This window comes from Jaculus jaculus, chromosome 6 (genome assembly GCF_020740685.1).
Source record: "Jaculus jaculus isolate mJacJac1 chromosome 6, mJacJac1.mat.Y.cur, whole genome shotgun sequence".
In the NCBI taxonomy this organism is placed as follows: Eukaryota; Metazoa; Chordata; class Mammalia; order Rodentia; family Dipodidae; genus Jaculus; species Jaculus jaculus.
The window spans coordinates 159,022,190-159,048,036 of NC_059107.1; the positions used below are offsets into that span (position 1 = coordinate 159,022,190).

General features: G+C 43.6%; 2 protein-coding genes and 1 pseudogene across 3 annotated transcripts in view; 2 read left to right on the forward strand and 1 right to left on the reverse strand.

Annotated features, from left to right (window-relative positions):
- Mei1 (meiotic double-stranded break formation protein 1) overlaps nucleotides 1-25,847 on the forward strand; it is a 103,797-nt gene that overhangs the window by 67,280 nt on the left and 10,670 nt on the right. Inside the window, exons 22-26 of the mRNA XM_045152828.1 lie at nucleotides 4,975-5,079; nucleotides 6,969-7,079; nucleotides 7,583-7,743; nucleotides 12,772-12,853; nucleotides 13,304-13,479. Of these exons, the coding sequence (XP_045008763.1) occupies nucleotides 4,975-5,079; nucleotides 6,969-7,079; nucleotides 7,583-7,743; nucleotides 12,772-12,853; nucleotides 13,304-13,479 (635 nt within the window). The remainder of the gene's footprint in view (nucleotides 1-4,974; nucleotides 5,080-6,968; nucleotides 7,080-7,582; nucleotides 7,744-12,771; nucleotides 12,854-13,303; nucleotides 13,480-25,847) is intronic.
- Nucleotides 1,469-2,631, reverse strand: LOC101609224 (annotated as a pseudogene).
- On the forward strand, nucleotides 25,248-25,733 carry LOC105943876 (ATP synthase subunit d, mitochondrial-like). 2 transcript variants are annotated; one of them, XM_045152830.1, is made up of 2 exons: nucleotides 25,248-25,481; nucleotides 25,533-25,733. In XM_045152830.1, exons 1-2 carry the CDS (start codon nucleotides 25,248-25,250, stop codon nucleotides 25,731-25,733), a joined length of 435 nt encoding a protein of 144 aa, XP_045008765.1. The 2 variants fall into 2 exon arrangements, with proteins under 2 accessions (XP_045008765.1, XP_045008764.1); XM_045152829.1 differs by having other exon boundaries at nucleotides 25,248-25,733.

The window sequence follows — 25,847 nt, forward strand, 5'->3', positions numbered from 1 at the left end:
CCTCCCGAGTGCTAGGATTAAAGGCATGCGCCACCACGCCCAGCTCCTCTTAGATTTTTATTAGCCCTCCCTCCACCTTTCCCCTGATCTGACTTAGGCCTTTCTACCCTCATTAATCTGTTCTTCTACTTACATATGTACAATACCATCCTATTAAGTCTCCCTACCCTCCCTTTTTATTCCCTTTATATCCCCTTTCTAGCTTACTGGTCTCTGCTGCTGAGTTTTATTCCTACTCACATAGAAGTCCAATCCTTTGCAGCTAGAATCCACATATGAGAGAGAACATGTGACAGTTGGCTTTCTGGGCCTGGGTTGCCTCGCTAAGTATAATCCTTTCCAGATTCATCCATTTTCCTGCAAATTTCATAACTTCATTTTTCTTTACCACTGAATAGAACTCCATTGTATAAATGTGCCATATCTTCATTATCCACTCATCAGTTGAGGGACATCTAGGCTGGTTCCATTTCCCAGCTATTGTGAATTGAGTAGAAATAAACATGGTTGAGCAAGTATCTCTAAGGTAGTGAGACGAATCCTTAGAATATATGCCTAGGAGTAGTATAGCTGGGTCATATGGTAAATCTATTTTTAGCTATCTTAGGAACCTTCACACTGATTTCCACAATGTGTGGACCAGACTGCATTTCCACCAACAGTGTAGTGTTTCTCTTTCTGCATCCTTGCCAGCATTTATGGTCATTTGTTTTCATGATGGTAGCCAATTTGACAGGAGTGAGATGGAATCTCAATGTAGTTTTAATCTGTATTTCCCTGGTGGCTAGGGATGTAGAACAGTTTTTAGATGTTTATGTGCCATCTGTATTTCTTCTTTTGAGAACTCTCTATTTAGTTCCATAGCCCTTTATTTTTATTTTTTTGTTTTTTTGAGGTAGGGTCTCACTCTAGCTCAAGCTAACCTGGAATTCACTATGTAGTCTCAGGACTCATGGTGATCCTCCTACCTCTGCCTCCCAAGTGGTGGGATTAAAGGCATGCACCACTATGCCTGACTCATAGCCCCCCCTTTTTTTTAGAGATTTAATAATGTACATACTTTTATTCCATTATATTTACCTTTCACATTTCCATTTGCTTCTTTATGTAGTCATACATGTATTGTGTTAGTGGATATTTAGGCATTTCATACTTTATAAAGCTATGTCTAAAAGAATCTGCATTTCCATTCTTTATCAGAGAAGATTTTGTAATTATTAAAGGTACAACAGTCTAGAAACACATTAAGATTACTAGTTCATATAATAGCATATATCTGATTCCTAGAAGGGACTGAAGGGCACTCCTGTCATCCTGGAAGATCAATGACATAATACTGTACAGTGTGAATAAATGTACATTCTGAAGAACTTTGAAAAATCTACATGGAATTTGTTAAAGAATGTTTTTGGTTCTGAGAACCGCTGGCAGTTACAGAGTATACATGTTCAAACCACCAATCAGTCGATCAGTTCTTGTACAGGCAGTTCTGATTATGTTGATCCAAGTAATGCAAGGGTGGCAGGATGGGTACAGGAAAAGTTTTACTTTTAGCTTCCCCAAATGCTGTCTCACTTGATTTAGGAGGGCTTGGAAATACCCAAGAATTGTCTTCCAGAGAATTTCTGCTGTAAGAATTGTGTTTCTGAAAGTCTGCGCCATCATTAGGAATGGATCTCTCATTATCTGTCCAGGACTGGAGAATGGCTTTTTCTGATAAAACCTTTATATCTTCTGGTAAAGGAGAAGATGGAGTATAACAAATAGCTTTCCCATTGGGTGATAAGGGGGGGTGCCTTTTGTACGTTGCAGTGAAATTCGTCAAGGGTAATTTCGTGCTGTCTTTCCCAAGGTCTTCCACACATCCTGCTGGCTTTCTTGACAGCAGCCGGGGTTTTCAGTTTCTTTAGTAGTTCAGCCTGCACTTGAGTCACCAGATGTAAATTGGACATCTCTCTCTTCAGTTCCCAGTACGCATGTTCCACACTATCACTGGAAATGCTCAGTCTTTGGAGATCTCTGCTCTGCATACTGTCTTCCTGAGATGGACTTATTTGACAGGTTTTCTGCAGCTCCATCTTGAGATTGTTACACTCTTTCCTGGTCAGTTCCAGCTCCTGTTCCAAACCATGGATCTTCAGGTCACAGCTCAACTTTTCCACCTCCCAGTTTGATGAGGGTGGATTTAAATTCCTCATTACTGCTGAGTTTCCACAGCTGCAGGAGCTCTACTTCTTTAGACTGGAGCTGTTTATTCCATACTTTCAAAGATTCAGAGTTGTCTTTATTCATTTTATCCAACTTACTCTTCAAATTATCCCGGTCAATGCAAACTTCTCGATATGCATGATAGGCCTTATTTACTTGTTCTCGTCCCACAGAACTTGTCTCTTCATCTGATCGAGTTCCTGCAAGCCTTTCTTCCAAAACCCTTATTCTTTTCTTTAAGAATGAGTTCTCCTTCTCTGAATCCTTAAGTTGCTTTTTGATGTCTTCATATGCAGTGACCAGGGCAAAATGTGAAGCAACAGATTCATCTCCTGTATATATTGAGAGTGGAGTTAGGGTGTCTCCTCTGTGGGCTTTCTCATGATTAAGGATGCAGATATCATTTTCCACTAGTGTGTCCATGACAGCAGCCACCGACCTGAGCTCCAAGTGGTGATCCTCAGGGGTCTCTGAGGGGGATCCTGGACCAGGTCCTTCACATGATTGCGGCCCAGCCCCCGTGGGCTATGGGACCAGAAGGCCCACTCCAGCACAGCTCCCAGCCCCTTCACGATGAGCCTGCCCCGAGGAAACACAAACTCTGAGCAGGACTCGACTGCAAAGGTGCAGCTGCTTGCCGCTGCGGGCCCAGCACCAGGGCCAGTCAGAGGAGAACAGAACTCATAGCCCATTTTTAATTAGGTGTTTGATTTCTTATTATTTAGTCTTTTGAGTTCTTTATATATCTTAGATATTAATCCTCTGTTGGATGTATAGCTGGCAAAGATTTTCTCCCATTCTGTAGGTTTCCTCTTTGCTCTATTCAGTATCCTTTGCTGTACAAAAGCTTTGTAATTTCATGAGGTCCCAGCGGTTGATCTGTGATTTTATTTCCTGAGCAGTTATATTCAGAAAGTCTTTACCAAGACCAATATGTTGAAGGGTTTCCCCTACTTTTTCCTCTAGCAGTTTCAGAGCTTTAGGTCTGATATTAAGGTCTTTGATCCATCTGGACTTAATTCTTGTGCATGGATAAAGAGAGAAGGATCTATTTTCATCCTTCTACAGATACATATCCAGTTTTCCCAGCACCATTTGCTAAAGACACTGTCTTTTCTTCATGAGTATTTTTGGCATTTTTGTTAAAGGTCAGGTAGCTATAACTACCCGGACTTAAATCTGGGTCCTCTATTCTGTTCCATTGATCTATGTGTCTGTTTTGTGCCAGTGCCATGCTGTTTTTGTTACTGTGCAGAGCCTCAATTTCTTAACTGCAGAATAGAACTAAAAATCCCTGCTTCATGTTTTTTCATGTTGTTTGCCAGTTTAATACATGTATATAATTAATTTTTACCCCTTCTCTTGCCCTTCCTCTCCCCCTTTCTCCTCCCGCTAAAACCCTTCTTTTCATTAGCTTTCCATCCTACTTCCATGCCTTTTGTTAACATTTTATTTATTTATTTATTTATTTGTGGTTTTTCAAGGCAGGGTCCTGCTCTAGCTCAGGCTGACCTGGAATTCACTCTGTAGTCTCAGGATGGCCTTGAACTCTCAGCAGTTCTCCTACCTCTGCTTCCCAAGTGCTGGGATTAAAAGCATGTGCCACCATGCCTGTCTTATTTATTTTTATTTGAGAAAGAGACAGAGAGAAAGAGGGAGAAAATGGGTGCACTAGGGCCTCTAGCCATTGCAAATGGACTCCAGGTGCACATGCCACCTTGCATCTGGCTTACAGGGGTCCTGGGAAATTGAACCTGGGTTATATGCAAGTGCCTTAGCCACTAGCCATCTCTCCAGTCCCTTCCATGGATTTTTTTGTGTTTTGTTTTTTCGAGGTAGGGTCTCACTCTAGCCCAGGCTGACCTGGAATTCACTATGTAGTCTCAGGGTGGCCTCAAACTCACAGCGATCCTCCTACCTCTGCCTCCTGAGTGCTGGGATTAAAGGTGTGTGCCATGATGCCCGGCTCTCTCTTTCTCCGAGAGGGGGGGGGGAGGGAAGGAGGGAGGGAGAGAATGGGAATGATGGGAGTGCCAGGGCCTCTAGCCACTGCCAACAAACTCCAGATGCACAAGCTACTTTGTATAGCAAGCACCTTAACCACTTAGCCCCTGTGCTTTCCTCCCCCACTAATAAGATTGCTTGTGTAATAATCGGTGAGAAGTTTTTTACTGGAGAATGGGCAATCCTTCAGTGGCTGCCCCTCTAAAAGACATGAGTTTCCCTCTCTCAGCAATAATCAATTTCTACTCTTTACTCTGGGAGATGTGAGTCTTATGGACCCCTCCATCTATGATGAGGGATTGATAGGCACACTCTTGTACACTAAACACCATCTTTCATGTGTCCATGAGTATAGTGGATTTGCACTATCCAGAAGGTAGCATTTCGCAGCCCCACTTCTCATCCTCCTGCTCTTACATCCCCACCCCTCCATTCCATGAGTTTCCCTGAGCCTTCAAGGATGTGGTTTATACGTCTTGCTTAGGGCTGAGCACACGCTAGTTGCTTATGCTTGGTAATTTTGTTGTTGGTATATCTCCATGATCACCTCTACCTTTTGCATAAAGAAACTTCTGTGTTCAAGGTTGCGAGAGGTACCAGCGGGCCGTGAGGTGATGAGACTGGGAGTGCTTTATGTATTTCTAAACAGACATTAGTGAAATAATGCAGGCTTGATAGTAATGCAGAGTTGAAATTTTGGGGTGTTTGACCTTTGGGTGCTTCAAGCTTAGGATCTCTGACCACTGTCCCTGTGCTTCACAGCCTCAAGGAACCTGCCGCTGCTGCTGAGTCTCCTCTCCTGGGTGCAGCTGAGGAACGAGGCTGAGCAAGAACTGGACAGCATGGCCATAAAGCTGCTCCACCAAGGTGCCTTGGTTTCTTGCACAGTGCCCATGGGCTGGGGCTGGGCTTGCTGGGGCTTACTCAGGAGTGCTGGCATTTCTTTTGTCTTTCATTCCTTTGCGAGCAAGTAGGTCAGTTTGCCTTTTAAATGCTGGGATTAAAGGTATGTGCCACCATGTCTGGCAAGGAATTTTTTTTTTTTTTCTTTTTAGGCAGGATCTTTAGACCAGACTGACTTGAAACTCACTTTGTAGCCCAGGCTGGCCTCAAGCTCATGGTGATCCTCCTACCTCATAGGCTTCTGAGTGCTGGGAAAGGCATGTGCCATAGCTCTCAGGTATTTTCTTTCCTTTCCCCTCCTTTTCCTTTCTTTCTTTCTTCCTTCCTTCCTTCCTTCCTTCCTTCCTTCCTTCCTTCCTTCCTTCCTTCCTTCCTTCCTTCCTTCCATTCATTTATGAGAAAAACATAGAGAAAGAAGCAGGGGAGAGAGAGAAAATATGGAGACACCAAAGTTCCTGCCACTGTAAAAAAACTGCAGTCATTTGTACCACTTTGTGTAGCTTTGTGACTTTATATGGGTACTGGGGAATCAAACCCAGGCTTCCAGGCTTTATATGCAAGCACCTTTAACATGGAGTCATTGTGATCTAATGCTCCACATCTCATCCTCCCTCCAATTCACTTTTTTTTTTTGCCAAATCAGAGGCTATATGGAAGATACTAGCCTCGTCCTTTTCCCATTGTAATTCCTTCCTTAAGTAGGCAAATTCCCTCTAGGCAGACAGTTCATGTCTTATTACCATAGTAGGAGCCACAAAACTGCCACCACAGCTTTCTGGCAATCTTGTCCCATAGGTGTTGTCAGGGATGGCAATATATTGTCTCAGCCATTTAGGGTGCATCCATGCACTAACCTGCATGCTATCCTATACCATATGGATAAAGATGGCCACCCTGCCACCCCGGGATTTCCTCCATGGACACTCTAGCCTTAGACAGTTCAGCCTCTTTGCATGTCTTATCACCTTTAGCAGAAGCCATGGAACTGCTCTTCCATGGGCCATCTTTGGTTCTATAATGTCTGTTTAGGTGCAATTGTTGTATGCCTTTTCCTGGGGAGACAAAAAAAAAAAAAAAATCTCTTTATCCCAGATAGAGAGGGCACTGACAGGTCAAAGAACAAGACTTCATCTAAGACCAGCTTGGTGAACCAATGAGTTTACTGGGGTTACTTACAGGAGCATGAGCACTTCAAAGACAGCTGCATCACTGAAAAGTCTGAGCCCCATCATGAGCAACTCAGGAAAAGCCAGACCACCAAAGAGTACCCCTGAGATGAAGAGTGACTGAATAGGAGTTGAGTTAGCCAGAAGGGGGGATGCACACAAGAGAACATACCAGGCATGATGGCATGAGTTTGTAATTCTAGCACTCTAGAGGGAGTTCAAGGTTAGCCAGGATACCCAGCCAGACCTAGTTTCTAAGACACAAAAGGAAGTCTGACATGTGTCCATCCATCATCATAGAGTTCCCTTAGGAATGTGGCAAGTGCTGACTCACTGGGATAATTAGGAGCACGGATGATCTTAGAGAACAAGGACTCCTGCTAAGGTGGCAGGTTGGCTTGAAAGTAAAGGATTCTTGCTCTTGACCAGCTCAACCTACGGTCCATTTTGGCTATCACACAGCTGTGGGCTGTTTGCACGTTGGGTTGAGGTGGAGGGTGTGAACATGTCTTTATGTTTGTCACTGTGTTCCCCCCACACTGGCTACACCATAATGTCTGTACCTGCCCCCTCACAACTGACACCTGTAATTTGCCAGTTGTGGGCCATCATTTGTGAGAAGTATGAGTATACTTAAAGCCATGGAACGTTGTGCCATAAACCACCTGGGGACTCTGGTTCTTACAGTGAGCAAGCTGTGTGGGAAGTGCGACCCCACTGATGTGGACATCCTACAGCCTTCCTTCAACTTCCTGTATGGGAGCCTTCATGGGACCACACTTGGCAGTCAGAAAAGAGGTACAAGCAGGGATGGTGAAGAGGGACACTGCTGGGCATTGTCAGGTGCTCTTGCTACCCTCACTTTTCATATGTAAAAAATATATCTAGAGATCTGTGTGCAGCTGTGGTCCTAGATTTGCTCCAGTTTTAGTAACACCTGTGCTGCAATGAAACAAGGATCCTTTGGGCCCCACACTGGTCTTTGAGGTTTTGTTTGTTTTTCTTAGTTTTTATTTATTTATTTATTTATTTATTTATTTATGAGAGAGAGAGAAAGAGGCAGAGAGGGAGACAGAGAGAATGGGTATACTATCTTGTACATTTGGCTTATGTAGGTCCTAGGGAATTGAACCTGGGTCCTTTGGCTTTGCAGGGAGGTGCCTTAACTGTTAAGCCATCTCTCTAGCCTGAGTCTTTGGTGTGTTTTGGTGTGCCTGAGGCCTTGCCAGGTGCTGAGCACTGCAGAGACACAGGGCCGTCTCCTGTGTAACTGTGTGGCCCTGCCTGCCTCTTCCCTGCAGCTGCTGCTGTACTGCTGAGCAGCACTGACCTGATAGAGCTTCTGGAGAAGACGCTGGCCCTCACCTGGACGGACGCAGCACTTCCCAGGACTTCACTGCTGTGTTCTGCCTGGCTGCTCACTGCCTCCTTCTCTGCCCAGCAGCATAAGGGCAACTTGCAGGTTAGCCTCTAGCTCCATGTCTTTTGAGTCATGAGATGGCACTCCAAGAAGTGATGAAAACCCTCAGTTCTAGCCTCAGTTCTGTGGCTTCTTAGCCATGGGATCTTGGCAAGGCCTTTATTCTGAGATTCAGTGTTCTTACTTACAAAGTGGGGGGACAAATTCAAAGTTATTGTCAGATTGGTTTAAATTAACCCTTTAAAAATGTAATTATTTGATTTTATTTTTTAAAATGTATTTACTAGAGACAGAGAGAGGGGAAAAAAAAGAGAAAGAGAGAGAGAATGGGCACTCCAGGGCCTTCAACCACTGCAAATGAACTCCAGACACATGCACCACCTTGTGTATCTGGCTTATGTGGGACCTGGAGAATCAAACCTGGGTCATTAGACTTTTCAGGACAAGTGCCTTCACCATTACGCCATCTCTCCAGCCCTAAACTAACCCTTTTAACATGTAAGAATCACCTACATGCCAGGTCATATTCTGGCACAGGAGAATAAAAAGATGAATACAGCATTTGCCCTGCCCTTGGGGAATGGGTAATCTCTGAAAAGCCTTAATATAAGTAAGACTGTATGTAGCAAAGACAGTAGGGAAAGGCACTCCCGATAGAGTACAATTCCAGCAAGGCACAAAGATGCACAAGTTTAGAATACAGGGCTAGAATGCGGGGGTACATGCAATAGATCAGGTTAGACATGGGACATGGAAGCTGGCTTGCAACCTTGTGGGCAAGCTAGGAAGGCCCACATGTGACTAGCTGTCATTGCTGCTGCTGGAGAGGAGGTGCAGGGAAGAGAAGGACAGTGATTCTATCCACAGAAAACTTCCTTTCCTCCCAGCCCTTCTCCCTGTTATCACTTCACTACCACAATGCCCTTCATGAGCTTCCTTCTGAGCTGTCTCACATCCAGGTATCGCCTCCCCAGGGTTGGTTGCTCTTCCTGAACAGAAACTATCTCTGAGTTTCCATAGTGCCATATGGACACATAGCTCATTTTGGCAGAAGTGAATTCAGTTATTTATTTGTTTATTTATTTAACAGAGAAAGAAGGAGAGAGAGACACAGAGAGAGAGACAGAATGGGCGCACTAGGGCCTCCAGCCACTGCAAAGGAACTCCAGACACGTGTGCCCCCTTGTGCATCTGGCTAATGTTGGTCCTGGGGAATTGAACCTGGGTCCTTTGGCTTTGCAGGCAAATGCCTTAACCACTAAGCAATCCGTCCAGCCTATGAAGTCAGTTTTAAACTGGCTTCTAGGCTGGAAAGATGGTTCCATAGTTAAACTATGGTGATGACAAGCAATAATAGCAGGCATAAACTATGGCAGAAGCTGAAGGATAGTGCCTGTGGTAGACTTGTGGAGAAGAAGGTTATTTTATTTTTTGTTTTTATTTCCTCCTACCTCTGCCTCCCAAGTGCTGGGACATGTGCTACCACACCAGGTCAAATCTTTCTTATTTAAATTTTTATTTATTTATTTGCACATGTCTGTGTGTGTGTGCAAGTGCACCAGGACCTTGTGCTGCTGTAAATGGATGCCAAACGTTTGTATCACTTTAAAAAAATTTATTTTAATGTGTGTGTGTGAGAGAGAGAGAGAGAGAGAGAGAGAGAGAGAGAGAGAGAATTGGCTTGCCAGGACCTCTAGCCACTGCAGTCAAACTACAGATGTATATTCCATCTTGTGCATATGCATCACCAGGCTAGAGGCCCTGATGTGTCCATTCTCTCTACCTGCCCCCACATAAATAAGTAAATAAATAAAAATTTTAGAAAGAGAAATCAGAGTGTGGTGGTACATACCTTTAATTCCACCACTCGGAGGTAGAGATAGGAGGATTGCCTTGAATTCGAGGCTACTCTGAGAATACATAGTGAAGTCCAAGTCAGCCTGAGCTACATGAAGACTCTACCTTGAAAAATTACAAAAAGAAAGGAAGGAAGGAAGGAAGGAAAGAAGGAAGGAAGGAGAGAAAGAAAAAGAATTGGGTTGGAGAAATGGCTTAATAGTTAAGGCACTTGCCAGCAAAGCCAAAGGACCCATGTTCAATTCTCCAGTACTCATATAAACCAGATGCACAAGGTGGCACACATGTCTGGAGTTCATTTACAGTGGCTAGAGGCCCTGGTGTGCCCATTATCTCTCTCTGTATCTGTCTCCCTCTTTCAAATAAATAACAAAATATTTTTTAAAACTAGAAAAAAAGAAAACGGCGCAGCGGTGCACACCTTTAATCCCAGCACTCAGGAGGCAGAGGTAGGGGGATCGCCATGAGTTCGAGGCCATCCTGAGACTACATAGTGAATTCTAGGTCAGCCTGGGCTAGAGTGAGACCCTACCTCAAAACAAACAAACAAAATAGAAAAAAGAAAAACAAGTAGTATAGAGTTCATACAGTCTCACACATTTTCCTCTAGTATTAGTATATTAACATAGTGTCTTTGTACCTTTTCCAGGCTGCCTTTTCTGCCTAGAGCCTGCTGGTTCTACAAGCCAAAAAGAATTATTATTTTTCTGGTGCTTGGCTTCACATAAGCTAGGCAAATGCTCTACCACTGAAGCACAGCCACAGCCCTCTTTTTATCTTTTTTTTTTTTTTGGTTTTTCGAGGTAGGGTCTTGCTGTAGCCCAGGCTGACCTGGAATTCACTATGGAGTCTCAGGGTGGCCTCAAACTCATGACAATCCTCCTACCTCTGCCTCCCGAGTGTGAGTGCTGGGATTAAAGGTGTGTGCCACCATGTCCGGCTTTTTTTTTTTTTTTTTTTTTTTTTTTTTTAGCAAGGAACATTTTTGTACCAGACTGTTAGAGTCGTAGTTCCTCCCCTCAGGCAGCTTGTTCTGGTGGAGGAGAGTAGAGCAGATACAGCTTTGAACATGCCATTCATGCTGGCCCCTCAATTTGGCCATAAGGTTCATGTTCATTCATGCTGATCCACAACTGCTCCTTCAAATAGTTCTGGAGGTAGTGAAAGCAAGTGGCAGGCACATTTTTAAGAATTTCATTAATTTAGAAAATGAGGCAGGGGCTGGAAAGATGACTGTATGGTTAAGAGGACTTGCTAGCCGGGCGTGGTGGCGCACGCCTTTAATCCCAGCACTTGGGAGGCAGAGGTAGGAGGATTGCCATGAGTTCAAGGCCACCCTGAGACTACAGAGTTAATTCCAGGTCAGCCTGGACCAGAGTGAGACCCTACCTCGAAAAAAAACCAAAAAAAAAAAAAAAAAAAAAGAGGACTTGCTACTTAAGCACAAGGACCTGAAACTGTTTGAATTCATCCCCCCAGTTCCCATATAAACAGCTGAGTGTAGCTATGCACATTTATAACCCCAGTGTGTATAGAGTGGAGATGGGAGAATTGCTGGGGCTCCGTGACATGGGGGAATAGACACAAAACAGCAGCTCCAGGTGGAAGGAGAAACTCCATCTCAAGGAAGTACATGGAAGAGGGATAGAGAAGGGCACCCAAAGTCCTCCTCTGGCGTCCACAAGCATGTGTATGGTGTGTACGCATCTGCGTGTACACACACACACTACATTACACACACAAACAAACAAAAAAAATAAATAGGGGCTGGAAAAATGGCTTAGTGGTTAAGGCGCTTGCCTACAAAGTCAAAGGACTCAGGTTCAATTCCCCAGGATCCATGTAAGCCAGATGCACAAGGTAGTACATGCATCTGGAGTTTGTTTGCAGTGGCTGGAGGCCCTGGCATGCTCATTCTCCCTTTCTCCCTGCCTATTTCTCTCTCCTCTCAAAAAAAAATAAATAAAAATTAAATATTAAAAAAAATAAGCCAGGCATGATGGCACATGCCTTTAATCCTAGCCCTCGGGAGGCAGAGGTAGGAGGATCACCGTGAGTTCGAGGCCACTCTGAGACTCCATAGTGAATTCCAGGTCAGCTTGGGCTAGAGTGAGACCCTAACTCGAAAAACAAAACAAAACAAACAAAAAAAGAATAAATAAAAAGAAAGTGAAGCAGGTTGAGAGAGATGCTGTGACTTGCCCATAACCACATAGTGACAAGTGGCAGAACCAGGATTGACTTGTGTTTATCTTTGTTGCTTATGCACGTATGCATGTATGTGTGTTGCATGTGTGTGGCTGCACATGCACATGTATGCTTGTGTGTATTAAGGCCAGAGAACAACCTCAGGTGTTATCTTCAGAGTGCCATCCATGTCTTTTCAAGACAAAGTCTTTCATTGGCTTGGAGCTCACCACAGGCTGGCCATTGTGGTCCAGGGATCTGCTTGTCTCCTCCACACCAGTGCTGGGATTATGAGCACTTGCCACCATGGCCTGGAATTTTATGTGGGTTCTGGATATTGAACTCAGGTCCTCATAACTGAGTGACAAGCACCTTACCCACAAAACCATCTCCCCAGTGTGCTTTTTTTGTTTGTTTTGTTTCTTTGAGATAGGGTCTCACTCTAGCCCAGGCTGACCTGGAATTCACTGTGTAGTCTCAGGGTGGCCTTGAACTCATGGCAATCCTCCTACCTTTGCCTCCCAGGTGCTGGGATTAAAGGCACCACCATGTCCTGCTCCCAGTGTGCTTTTTGAGACCTTGTCTAGTTATGTATTCCAGGCTTGCCTCAAACTCATGATCCTCTTGATTCAGCCTCCTAAATTGTGGGATTACAGGTGTGTGCCAGAATGTCTGGCTACAGCCAGGATTTTAACTTGGTCTGTCCAACTCCAAGTCAAAGATAAGTAGTGCCAGGCTGAACCACAGATGATGCTAGGGAAGGCTCTCTGGTAGGACAGGCTGTTGATGTGAGGGGAGATTTGGGGTAAGAGTTAGTTCTCCAGGTGTAGGTTTGACTGTCCTCACACTCTTGAGGTCAGGATGGTGACTTGGGTTCTGCGTGGCCCTCTTTGTCCCCTCTCAACAATGCTGCATGAATGTGGGTGCTGGGGGGGGGAGTAACAGTAGAAGAAATGGGGGTACTGGCTGTTTTTTGTCCATACTTCTAGAATACTGGGCTTAGCCCTTAACCCCCTGCTCTTCCAGGTCCACCAGACACTGTCCGTGGAACTGGACCAGGTACTGAAGGCTCTCAGCTTTCCAAAGAAAAAGACTGCTCTGCTGTCAGGTATGGCATGGAGATCCCAGCAAGACAAAACAAAAGCTTTCCCACAGAGTCCCAGATAGGGCCAGTCACTCAGTCAAACCTGTGTTCTCTCCAGTTTATTATTTTATTTTCCTAGTTTCTCCTCCTGGGTGGAAGGTGGGGAAGGCAGCAGGAACTGGGTGTCAAGAATCTTCCATTTCCAGGGATGGCTTAGTGGTTAAGGCACTTACCTGTGAAGCCTAAGGACCCAGGTTTGATTCTCCATGTAAGCCAGATGCACATGGTGGCACATGCATCTGGAGTTTGTTTGCAGTAGCTAGAGGCCATGGTGTGCCCATGCTCACACACACACTCTCTGTCTTTCTCTCTTTCTCTCTCTCTGTCTAATAAATAAATAAATAAATAAATAAATAAATAAATATATAAATAATCTTTTTAAAAAGGGTAAAAAAAAAAATCATCCATTTCCAGCTGCCATTTTATGCTTCCTGCGGACAGCCCTGCAACAAAGCTTCTCCTCTGCCTTGGTGGCCCTCATGCCCTCATCGGCTCAACCTCTGTCAGCCCCTGAGGACAATGCCCTGGCTCCACTGGGAACATCGCAGGTTCTGTCGCTGCTCATTGGTCTACAGAACCTCCTGGTCCAGGTAAGACCTTGCTGCGTGGGCCCCTGACCTTGGGACTTACTTCTCTTTGGTCACATCAGGAAGAGGGAACTGCCCTCCACAGCCTAGTGTTCCCACCAGGGCCTGAAGGGTGGCTGGTTGGGACTTTCTAAGCCGTGCATGGTGGGGGCGGGGACAGGTCAGGAAATTTGCCTTCTCCCTGCATTTCCTCTGGTCCCAAGTGCAGCCATAGTTCTTGTGCTCCTGCAGAGGAATTCACAATTCACACAGAGACACATGTAGACAAGAAAGCGATCAAGGTTTACTTTAGCAAGCACTAAGGTAATTAGCAGGTGAGAAAGCAAAAGTGGAGAGTAAATACACCCTCTAGAGTAGAGGGTTAGCTGAGCCTAGGGGCAAGGACGAAGGGCTGCCTCTAGACTTCTTAAGTCTTGGTCTACTATTTCTCCTCCCTTTACCTACCCCTGAGGCAGTCGAGGGTGGTCCCTTTCCTGGAATAGGTAGAGGCTTTCTTGAAAGCTCTCTTAATCTATAATTCAGTCTGTTACAATTTGATGCAGGAATATGTACAAAGGTGTAAATACTCATAAAGTTGAGGAGGTCACCAGGGGAAGGGACAAAGGTGCCTTGTGCATGCTTCTCAAGGAGACGCCTCATGTTGGCTGACTGACTACTGTGTATCCCAGAGCCCTGCCCAGCCTCTGATCTAGTTAGGCTGGCTCTCTTACACCCAGCTGTAAGCCCTCTGGTTTTCCTTCACCAATATTCCTGACCTGCCTTTTTTGTTGTGTTTTCGAGGCAGGGTATCCCTCTAGCCCAGGCTGGCCTTAAATTTCCAGTGATCCTCATACCTCTGCCTCCCCAGCGCTGGAATTAAAGGCATGTGCTACCATGCCTGGCTGACCTGCCATTTTATGCCTCACATTTGTTTTAATTGTAGCAGTAGTACCCACTTGTAAGCTCAGGACTTGGGAGGTGGTGGCGGCAGGAAGTTCAGGCGTTCAAAGTCATCTCAGTACCCAGAGTTGGAGGGCTACATGAAACCCTGTCTCAAAAGAATAAATAAACAGGGGATAGTGGAGAGTGGCTCATACTTAAATTTCCAGCATTTTGGTAGAGGATCACTGTGAGTTTGAGGTCAGCCTGGACTACAGTGAGACCTAGGCCTCAAATAAACAATAATAAAATCCAAGAGCTGCTGTGACAAGCTTAATTGTTTCCAAATGGCTTCAAACAGCTGGCCCCAGGGACGCAGAGCCTGCCGTGAGCTCTTCTTCCACTTGCCAGCTCTGCTTTCCTCATTGGCAGCTTTACTCTCAGGGCATGAGCAACAGTGGCTCTGGGTTTGTGTCCTTGCAATGGAAAGAAATTTGTTTTTCCTTAGAAGCTCCAAGAATTTGAGTCTCATTAACCTGATGTGGGTAATGTAGTCCCCATGGCTGGGGCAGGAGATGCCCAGACCAGCTTGGCCTGGGTCAGTGTCCTCTCCTGGAAGCTAGGGTATATATATATATGGTCAGCTCTCCACAACCCATGTGGACTGACCCTGAGAGGGGGATGCTTCTCCGAAGGAAAATTGTGACCAAGGAGGATGGATGCTGGCCAAGCAGAACAGATGTTTCCCCCAGAGGGGTTTGTATTTTGTGGCTTAGAGGACTCATTGTTTATCCAGCCATCATCATATCCTTAGCCACTGAATTCTGTATCAGGGCCTGTGAAGAGTGTGAAGTGTGGGGAGACCCCAGGAGTTTGCCCTGTGCTGGTGGCTGCTGAACCTTGTTTGAGTGCTCATCCATACACAAGGCTCTGGGCTCTTCAGAGATCACACATCTGTTATATCATGCATCGATCTCTGTTTTCACAGCAGTCTCCCATCAGACCGAGACCCTCAAGGGCAAGATGTGAGTCTGGGTCTCGTTCCCCTTTGGGGTTTAAAGAAAGATGAGGGGCTGGAGAGATGGCTTAGAGGTTAAGGTGCTTCCTGTGAACCCTAAGGACCCAGATTCAACTCCCCAGTGCCTATGTAAAGTCAGACGCACCAAATGATGGCGTATGCATCTGGAGGTACACCCATTCTCTCTCTCTATTAAATAAATAAATAAATTATATATATATATAATTTATTACATATACATATATATGTGTGTGTGTACATATATATATATATATATATATATATATATATAAAATCAGATGAGAATCAAACAATCAGCTTTAATGCTGTTACTTCTCATATTATCTGGGACTTAGGGTTAGGATGGGCTCTTAAATATTTTTAGTCTGACCACTTTCAAACATAGAGCAATTGTCATTGAATTTCCCAGGGCTGGAGAGATGGCTTAGTGGTTAAGGTGCTACCCTGCAAAGTCTAAAGACCCAGGTTCAGTTCCCCAGTATCCATGTAGGCCAGATGTTCAAGGTGGCACATGCATCTGGAATACTTTTGCAGTGGCTAGCGACCCTGTCCCACCCATTCTCTCTCACTCCCTCCCCTCTCTCTCAAATAAATAAGTAAATTAATTAATTTTTTAAAATTCCCGAACAAACACTCATAGCCCATCTACCTAGATTCTTCCATTGCATCTTTATTTCCTTCATCATAACTATCTGAAATGTGTTTTTATTTATTTTTTATTTTTTGGTTTTTCAAGGTAGGTTTTCACACTAGTCCAGGCTGAACCGGAATTCATTATGTAGTTTCAGGATGGCCTTGAACTCATGGCGATCCTCCTACCTCTGCCTCCTGAGTGCTGGGATTAAAGGGGTGCACCACCATGACCAGCTGAAATGTGCTTTTAAACTGTTCTTTCCCTTCCAGCCAGTTCACAGAGGTCATAAGCAGGAAAAAAAAAAGTATGCTGCATTATGGGGACATAGCCTGCTGGCCATCATCTTAATAATTTAGATTTATGTGACTGTGATCTGTAATACCTTAAGCTTGTCCCAAGGACACAGTGGGCACTTAGATTGTGTCTGATTTGTTAGATACATGCCTCCTTGGGTGAAAAGATTTTTATTCTTCTAATATTTCTAAGAGGCTCAAGCTCATGTTTTAACATTTACAACAGGGTGGGGGAGTGATTCACTCACACCTAATCAGAACATAGAGCTTGATACAAATTGGCATAAGTTCTGTAAATGATAGCTTTGTTGTTGGTGGGGCTGTGAATGCTGTTCAGCAACAGAGTGCTTTTCCACAGTGTGCTTAAGGCCCTGGGTTTGATCTCCAACACTGAAAAAAAAAATTTCACCGGATGATTGAATGAATTAGTGAGTAGATGAACAAATGAGTAGGGACACAAGCGAACATGACATGATTCCTATCATTTAGGCACTCACAGATTGTAAGAAACAAAGCCAATAAGTGTGTGATAAACCATGACTGGATGAAGGAATGACTGAATGAATAATAATCTTGGTTCTGAGCTGAGCTGTATCAAGCAGTGTTTGTTGGCACGGTGTGGTGTGACAGTATGCAAAGTGCACAGGCTGTGTGTTCTGATTTTATATGTGTACTGGAGAATCGAACCAGGGCTGTCAGGCTTTGCAAGCACTCTTACCACTTAGCCATCTCTCTAGATTCTGACCTGAGAAATTTTTTAAAGTTTTTTTTTGGACAACTTCCATAATTATAGACAATAAACCATGGTAATTACCTGACCCCCCCCACTTTCCCCTTTGCAACTCCACTCTACATCATACCCCTTGCCCCTCTCAGTCTTTTATTTTGATATCATCCTTTTCCTCCTATTATGATAAACCTGAGAAATTTCTTTTCTTTCTTTCTTTCTTTTTTTTTTTTTGGTTTTTGAGGTAGGGTCTCACTCTAGTTCAGCTGACCACTATGTAATCTCAGAGTGGCCTTGAACTCACAGAGATCCTCCTACCTCTGCCTCCCGAATGCTGGGATTAAAGGCATGTGCCACCACGCCTGGCTAACCTGAGAAATTTTTAAGTGACCGTAGGTATATAGGTATATAAATGAAATATCTGCTGATAACAAGTTATGGAAAATAACATTTTTTTGAAGCAAGGTCTCACTCTAGCCCAAGCTGATCTGGAATTCACTCTGATAGCCCAGGCCAGCCTCAAGCTCACAGTGATCTTCCTACCTTAGCCTCCTGAGTGCTGGAATTAGACATGAGCTACCATGCCTAATTAGAAAATTTTTAAAAATATTTTATTTTTATTTATTTGACAGAAGGAGAGAGAGAGAAAAAAAAAATGGGCACACCAGGGCATCCAGCCACTGCAAATGAACTCCAGATGCATGTACCACCTTGTGCATCTGGCTTACATGGGTCCTGGAGAATCAAACCTGGGTCCTTTGGCTTTGCAGGCAAGCGCCTTAACTGTTAAGCTATCCTTCCAGCCTTAGGGGAAAAAATTATAAATATCTTTACTTACTTATTAGACAGTGGCAAGAAGATAGAGAATAAGTGCGCCAGGGCCTATAGCCACTGCAAACAAACTCCAGATGCATGTGCTACCTCATGCATCTGGCTTACGTGGGTAGTAGCCTGCACCTTCAGGCTTCACAGGCAAGCACCTTAACTGCTAAGCCATCACTCCAGCCCTATTTTTTTTTTTTTTTTGAAGTAGGGTCTCACTGTAGCCCAGGCTGACCTGGAATTCACTATGTAGTCTCAGGGTGGCCTTGAATTCACGGTGATCTTCCTACCTCTGCCTCCTGAGTGCTGGGATTAAAGGCATGTGATACCATGTCTGGCTGAAAAAAAAATTTTTTTTGAGGTAGGGTCTTGATCTAGCCCAGACTGACCTAGGTCTTAATCTGTAGTCCCAGGCTGGCCTTGAACTCTCAGCAATCATCCTACATCTGCCTCCCAAGTGCTAGGATTAAAGACATGCACCACCACCATGTCTAGCAGTAAATTTATTTAAAAACAATTCTCGGGCTGGAGAGATGGCTTAGCAGTTAAGTGCTTGCCTGTGAAGCCTAAGGACCCTGGTTCGAGGCTTGATTCCCCAGGACCCACGTTAGCCAGATGCACAAGGGGGCGCACGCGTCTGGAGTTCGTTTGCAGTGGCTGGAAGCCCTGGTGCGCCCATTCTCTCTCTCTCTCTCTCTCTCTCTCTCTCTCTCTCTCTCTCTCTGTCGCTCTCAAATAAATAAACAAAAAAAAAAACAAAAAAAAAACAATTCTCTGGTATACATATAATTTTTCCATTTATTAAAAACAAAAGTTAAATTTCATACTCATGACATGGGGTTGCCTGTTTACTTTTACAGAAAGCATTAAGTTTTGGCTGAATATTTGGTCCTGCAGGAAATAGAACATTTTTCAGAGTTGATCAGTATTTTAATTTTGTAATTGTTAATGTTGAGAATGCAGCATCAATCACATAAATACATAGTACAAAATGACACAAGGTCAGAAATTGCTGGAAGTTCTGTCTTAATCCTAAGCCAAAATTCATTCAGCCTTGGCTAGAATGAGACCCTACCTCAAAAAGCAAAATACAGGGCTGGAGAGATGGCTTAGCAGTTAAGCACTTGCCTGTGAAGCCTATGGACCCCAGTTCAAGGCTCCATTCCACAGGACCCACATTAGCCAGATGCACAAGGGGGCGCACACATCTGGAATTTGTCTGTAGTGGCTGGAAGCCCTGGAGTGCCCATTCTCTCTCTCTGTCTCGTTCTTTGTCTGTCACTCTCAAATAAATAAATAAAAATAAACCAAAAAAAATTTTTTTTTAAAAAAAAGCAAAGAACAGGGCTGGAGAGATGGGTTAGTGCTTAAAGCATTTGCCGGCAAAGCCTAAGGACCCAGGGGCTGGAGAGATAGCTCAGTGGTTAAGGTACTTGCCTGTGAAGCAAAAGGACCTAGGTTCGACTCCCCAGTACCCATGTAAACCAGAAGCACAAGGAGTTCATTTGCAGTGACTGGAGGCCCTGGTGCACCCAGTCTCTCTCTCTCTCTCTCTCTCTCTCTCTCTCTCTCTCCTCTTTATCATTGCTTGCAAATAACTAAATAAAATTTTTTAAAAAACCTAAGGACTCATGTTGGGCTCTCCAGATTTCACATTAGCTAGATACACAAGGTCACACATGCCCACTAGGTGGCACATGCATCTGGAGTTCAATTTCAGTGGTTGAGGCCCTGGCACACCAATTCTCTCTTGCTCTCTCTAAGGGGAAAAAAAAAAAAAGCAAAGAACAACAACAATAAAAAGATATGCTAGGGCTGGAGAGATGGCTTAGTAGTTAAGTGCTTGCCTGTGAAGCCTAAAGACCCCGGTTCGAGGCTCAATTCCCCAGGATCCATGTTAGCCAGATGCACAAGGGGGCGCATGCATCTGGAGTTCGTTTGCAGTGGCTGGAGGCCCTGGCGTGCCCATTCTTTCTCTCTCTGCCTCTTTCTCTCTCTGTTTGTTGCTCTCTCAAATAAATAAATAAAAATAAACAACAAAAAAGATGCTAATTTGATACATGCTGAAAAATGATGGTAGAAAGAAAACTAAAAGTCTTTGTTTTCTGTTAACTATTATGTTTCTATAAGAGCAGAAACCTTGTATAGTCTATAAAAACACTGCAATTCATAACATATAATAATCTTGGTTATGAGCTAAGGTGTTTGAAGCAGCATTTGTTGGCATTGTGTGGTGTGCAAAGTGCACAGGGTATGTGTTCAGAGCCAAGGCTACAGTGAAGTCTTGCAATGGCAACATAGGCAAGTGCTGCAAAGGCACCTTAGGTTCACTATGCATTTGATTTTGAATTAAATTTGATTGTGATGCACTCAGAAACCTTTTATTGTTGCCAAACTTTTTTTATAACCCCCACAATTCAGTTATGCAACCCCATACAGAGTCATAACCCACAGTTTAAGAAACTGTGTTAGGGCTGGAGAGATGGCTTAGTGGTTAAGCGCTTGCCTGTGAAGCCTAAAGACCCCGGTTCGAGGCTCGGTTCCCCAGGTCCCACGTTAGCCAGATGCACAAGGGGGCACACGCGTCTGGAGTTCGTTTGCAGAGGCTGGAGGCCCTGGCGCGCCCATTCTCTCTCTCTCCCTCTATCTGTCTTTCTCTCTGTGTCTGTCGCTCTCAAATAAATAAATTAAAAAAAAAAAAAAGAAACTGTGTTAAAGACCAAAAAAAGTCCAAATGATGTTAATTAATACACTTATCATTATATACCTTTAGGTCAGGATTCAAGTACAAAACTTTGTGACTACCAAACTTATGCTATTGCTGTCCCAAGAGTACATCTTGTGAACAAAAGCCATTGTTACCCAAGTGATAGTCCCATTTCACAGTGCCCTGGCTCCTCTCCCACTAGCAAGCGGCCTTGCTGACTTTGTATACATGGGTGAAGGAGTGGTGGTAGGAACACAACCTCCCCAGGTGGGATAGCTATGGATACTGGCTGATGCCTATGTAGTCTTGGGTACCTGGGAAGCTGCTGGAAATGCCCACTGGTTAAGAGTTCACTTTAAGCCTGGCATGGTGGTGCACGCCTTTAATCCCAGCCCTCGGGAGGCAGAGGTAGGAGGATCATCATGAGTTCGAGGCCACCCTGAGACTACATAGTGATTCCAGGTCAGCCTGGGCTAGAGTGAAACACTGCCTTGAAAAAACAAAACAAAACAAAAAAGGAAGGAAGGAAGGAAGGAAGGAAGGAAGGAAGGAAGGAAGGAAGGAAGGAAGGAAGGAAGGAAGGAAGGAAGGAAAAGAAAAGGAAGGAAAGAAAAGAAAAGAAAGAAAAGAAAAGAAAAGAATAAAAGAAAAGAAAAGAAAAGAAAAGAGAAAAGAAAAAGTGCTCATTTTAGAGAAGAAATCAGGAGACCTTTGTTTTGGCTCCACACTTGCCACCCAGGTGCCCTTGGATCAAATATTTTCTCTCCAGGACCTGTTTACCTGGTTATGAAATGAGGTGGTTGGGTTAGCTCACCATGGGTCTTGGAAGCCTTTGGAGTTCTGTGAAAGTATTCATAGGTGCTTAAAGAGGGAAAAGTGCTCTTCCTTTATGAATTTCATAAAGATACTGTTTTCTTTTCTTTTTTCAGCTGGGCGTGGAGGTGCAACCTTTAATCCCAGCACTCAGAAGGCAGAGGTAGGAGGATTGCTGTTCGAGGCCACCCTGAGACTACATAGTGATTCCAGGTCAGCTGGGCTAGAGTGAGACCCTACCTGGAAAAACAAACAAAAAAATTTTTAATTATTTATTTCAAAAACATGTTATATTTAGGAGAGAGAGAGAGAGAGAGAGAGAGAATAGGTATGCCAGGAGCTTCTGACACTGTAAATGAACTCCAGACACATGTTTTACCATGTGCATCTGGCTTTACGTAGGTAATGGGGAATTGAATCCAGACTGTCAGGCTTTGCAAGCAAGCACCATTAACCACTGAGCCATCTCTCCAGCCTCAGCACAGGCTTTTTGTTAGCTTGTTTTTCCCTTTTTAAAAAATCAGCTGAGCAGGGTGTGGTGGCCAACACCTTTAATCCCAGCCCTCAGGAGGCAGAGGTAGGAAGATTGCTGTGAGGCCATCCTGGGACTACAGAGTGACTGCCAGGTCAGCCTGGGCTAAAGTGAGACCCTGCCTCAAAAACAACAAAAAGAAAAAGAAAGAAAAGAAGAACTTAAAAAAAATCAACGGGGGGCTGGAGAGGTGGCTCAGCAGTTAAAGTGCTTACCTGCAAAGTCTAAGGACCTGGGTTTGATTCTTCAGTACCCACGTAAAGCCAAGTGCACAAAGTAGTGCATACGTCTAGTTTGTTTGCAGTGGCTGGAGGCCCTGGCATGCCCATTCTCTATCTATTATCTATCTGCTTCTTTTCTTTTCTCTCTCTCTCTTTTTTTTTTTTTTTTTTTTTTGAGGTAGGGTCTCACTCTAGCTCAGGCTGACCTGGAATTCACTATGTACTTTCAGGGTGGCCTTGAACTCACGGCAATTCTCCTACCTCTGCCTTCACCCAAGTACTGGGATTAAAGGTGTGTACCACCATGCTTGGCCCTTTCTTTCTTTCTTTCTTTCTTTCTTTCTTTCTTTCTTTCTTTCTTTCTTTCTCTCTTTCTTTCTGTTTTTCTTTCTTTCTTTCCTTCCTTCCTTCCTCCCTTTTATTTTTATCTTTCTTTCTCTCTCTCTCTAAAAAAAAAATCCAGCTTTATTGAACTATAAGTAATATATGACTAAATTTACTGATTTTAGCTGTCCAACTGGATGAGTTTTGATAAATGCAGAGTTTTGTAAACCATATCACACTCATGATGTAGAGCATTTCTATCACTCCAGAACATCCTGTCATTCTCCTTTACTGCCAAGTCTATTGTTCTCACTGACTCTTCACCAACATTGATCTGCTTTCTGTTACTGGGTTATATTTTCCAGATTTTGTTTTTGTTTTTGATTTTTTGAGGTAGGATCTCACTCTAGTCCAGGCTGACCTGGAATTCACTCTGTAGTCTCAGGGTGGCCTTGAATTCATGGTGATCCTTCTCCTCTGCCTCCCAAGTACTGGGATTAAAAAGGCATGTGCTCCATGCCCGGTTTATTTTCTAGAGTTTCATATAAATTAAGTCCTACAATATGTAGACTTTTGTGTCTGGTTTCTTGCATTTAGCTTAATTGTGTTGAGATCCATTCACATTGTTATGTATCAGAAATTCATTTATGTTTACTGTGGAATGGTATTCATTGCTTTATGTAGCTATACTACAATTTGTTTATTCATTCACCTATTGATAGACATTTTGAATTTCCAGACTTTTGGATATTGTGAATAAAGTTGCGCTTTTTCTCTTTCTTTCTTTTTTTGTCTTGTGTTTTTTGTTTTTTCAAGGTAGGGTTTCACTCTAGCTCAGGCTGACCTGGATTTCACTATGTGAATTATACTATATTATATTATATTATATTCACTATGAATTTAGGGTGACCTCGAACTCATGGCAATCCTCCTACCTCTGCCTCCCAAGTGTACCACCATACCAGGCTAACTTGCTCTTTTTTTTTAAAAAAAGAAAAAGCTATTTATTTGTAAGCAGAGAGAGACAGAGAAAAAGAGAAAGAATGCAAATGAACTCCAGATGCATGTGCTACTCTGTGCATCTGGCTCTATGTAGGTACCGAGGAAGCAAACTCAGGGTGTTAAATTTTGCAGGCAAGCACAGTAATCACTGAGCCATCTCTCCAGTCCTGAAGTTGTTCTTTTAATTTTTAAAGAATTTTTAAGACACAGTCTTTTTTTTTTTCAAGGTAGGGTCTTAATCTAGCTCTGGCTGACCTGGAATTCATTATTTGGTCTCAGCCTCTCAAATGCTGGGATTAAAGGCATGAGCCACCACGTCCAGTGAGACACAGTCTTATATAGCCTAGACTAGCCTTGAATTTACTATGTATTAAGGGTGGCCTTGAACTTCTGATGCTCCTGCTTCTACCTCCTAAGTGCTAGGATTACAGGCTTGTATTACTGTTCTCATTTCTGAATAAAGTTCGTTTTAACACTGAGTATAAATCTTTATGTGGCTATATAAAGATCCATTTGTTTTGGGTAAATACCTAAGAGTAGGATTGCTTGGTCAAATGATATATTAGAGTTCTATTTCTATGTAAAAAGTTACCATGGGGGGGGGGGAGTTGGAGAGATGGCTTAGCAGATAAGGTGCTTGCCTGTGAACTTAAGGACCCAGGTTCAATTCCCCAGTACCCACATAAGCCACATGCACAAGATGGTATATGTATCTGGAGTTCATTTGCAGTGGCTAGAGGCCCTGTATTCTCTCTCTCTCTCTCTCTCTCTCTCTGCCTCTCTCTCTCTCAAATAAATAAGTAAATAAAATAAAATTTTAAAAATATGTTTTTTTTAAAAAAATGTTACCACAAAGTTAGGGACCTAAATGATTTATCACTCCACAATTCTCTAGGTCCTGGATTTGGGTGGGCTCAATCAGGTTTTCCACTTGAGTTGGTAATATCTTTGCTGCAGTGTTGGGGAACAAAGCAGGGCCTTTTACATGCTCAGCAGGCACTCTGTAACTGACAGGTTTTCCATTTAGGATTCCACATGGGTAAAATCAAAATGTTAGCCAGGTTGGGTGCTTATCTGGGGAAATGAACTCTTCCCCAGTGGCCCTTTTCAGCTCTTAAACATTGTCTTAAGTTCTTTCTCACATGAGCCTTCTGTCTTCAAACCCACAATGGCACAGTGTCTTCCTAATACCTCAGATCCCTTTGATTCTTCTGTTATCACTTAAGAAAACTGCTTCTAAAGGCCATTTGAAAATTCTGCTTGCCACATACAGTAAGTGTAGTTTTCACTTTCTAAGAGACCATCAAATTACTTCTCAAAGCGGCAATATCATTTTACCTTTCCACTAGCAATATATGAACACTCTAGATTCTCCATAACCTCACCAAAACTTGACACTGTCAATTTTTAAAATTTTAGTTCTGGTGGATAGGTATATTTAGGTGTAGTGATTATCTGAAGATGGTTTTAAAATAATTATTTGCAAGCAGAGAGAGAGAGAATATGAATGGGCATGCCAGGGCCTCTAACTGCTGCAAATGAACTCCAGATGCACATGTCACCTTGTGCATCTGACCCAGTGATGATGATGGCTTTTGTTGTTATTGTTACTGTTTTTTGTTTTTCAAGATGGAGTCTTGCTCCTGCCCAGGCTGTATGTAGTCTCAGGGTGGCCTCAAATGCACAGCGATCCTCCTACCTCTGCCTCCCAAGTGCTGGGATTAAAGGCATGTGCCACCATGCCTGGCTTGATGCTTTAAGAAAATATATATTTTCTGAGGTCGGTGAAGGATCCCAAGATGGCTGGGCACAAGCTTGCTCTAAAAGCTATTGATTGGGTAGCTTTTGGGGAAATCATACCCCGAAACCAAAAGGCCATTGCCAACTACCTGAAGTCCTGGAATGAGACCCTCAGCACCAGGTTGGCTGTCCTGCCTGAGAACCCACCAGCAATTGACTGGGCTTACTACAAGGCCAAAGTGGCCAAGGCAGGCTTGGTGAATGATTTTGAAAAGAGGTATAATGCCCTAAAGGTTTCTGTGCCCAAGGATAAATACTCTGCCCAGGTGGATGCTGAAGAAAAGGAAGATATGAATCACTGTGCTGGGTTTGTGTCTCAGTCAAAGATCAGGATCCAGAAACTGGAGGCCCAACTGGAGAAAATGAAGAACATAGTTCCCTTTGATCAGATGACCATTGAGGATTTGAATGAAGCCTTTCCAGAACCCAAATTAGACAAGAAGAAATATCCCTATTGGCCTCACCAGCCAAATGAGAACTTATAAGTTTTGAGTCCAGTGGGACACTCTGCTCTGACCCTTACAATACAAATCCTGGACATTAAAAATAAAAGAGGATTTTATATATATATATTTTTTACTCAAGCCAGGTATGATGAT

Bases quoted from the DNA above. Each gene is read 5' to 3' on its own strand.
- LOC105943876 (XM_045152829.1), top strand. From the start codon at position 25,248: ATGGCTGGGCACAAGCTTGCTCTAAAAGCTATTGATTGGGTAGCTTTT.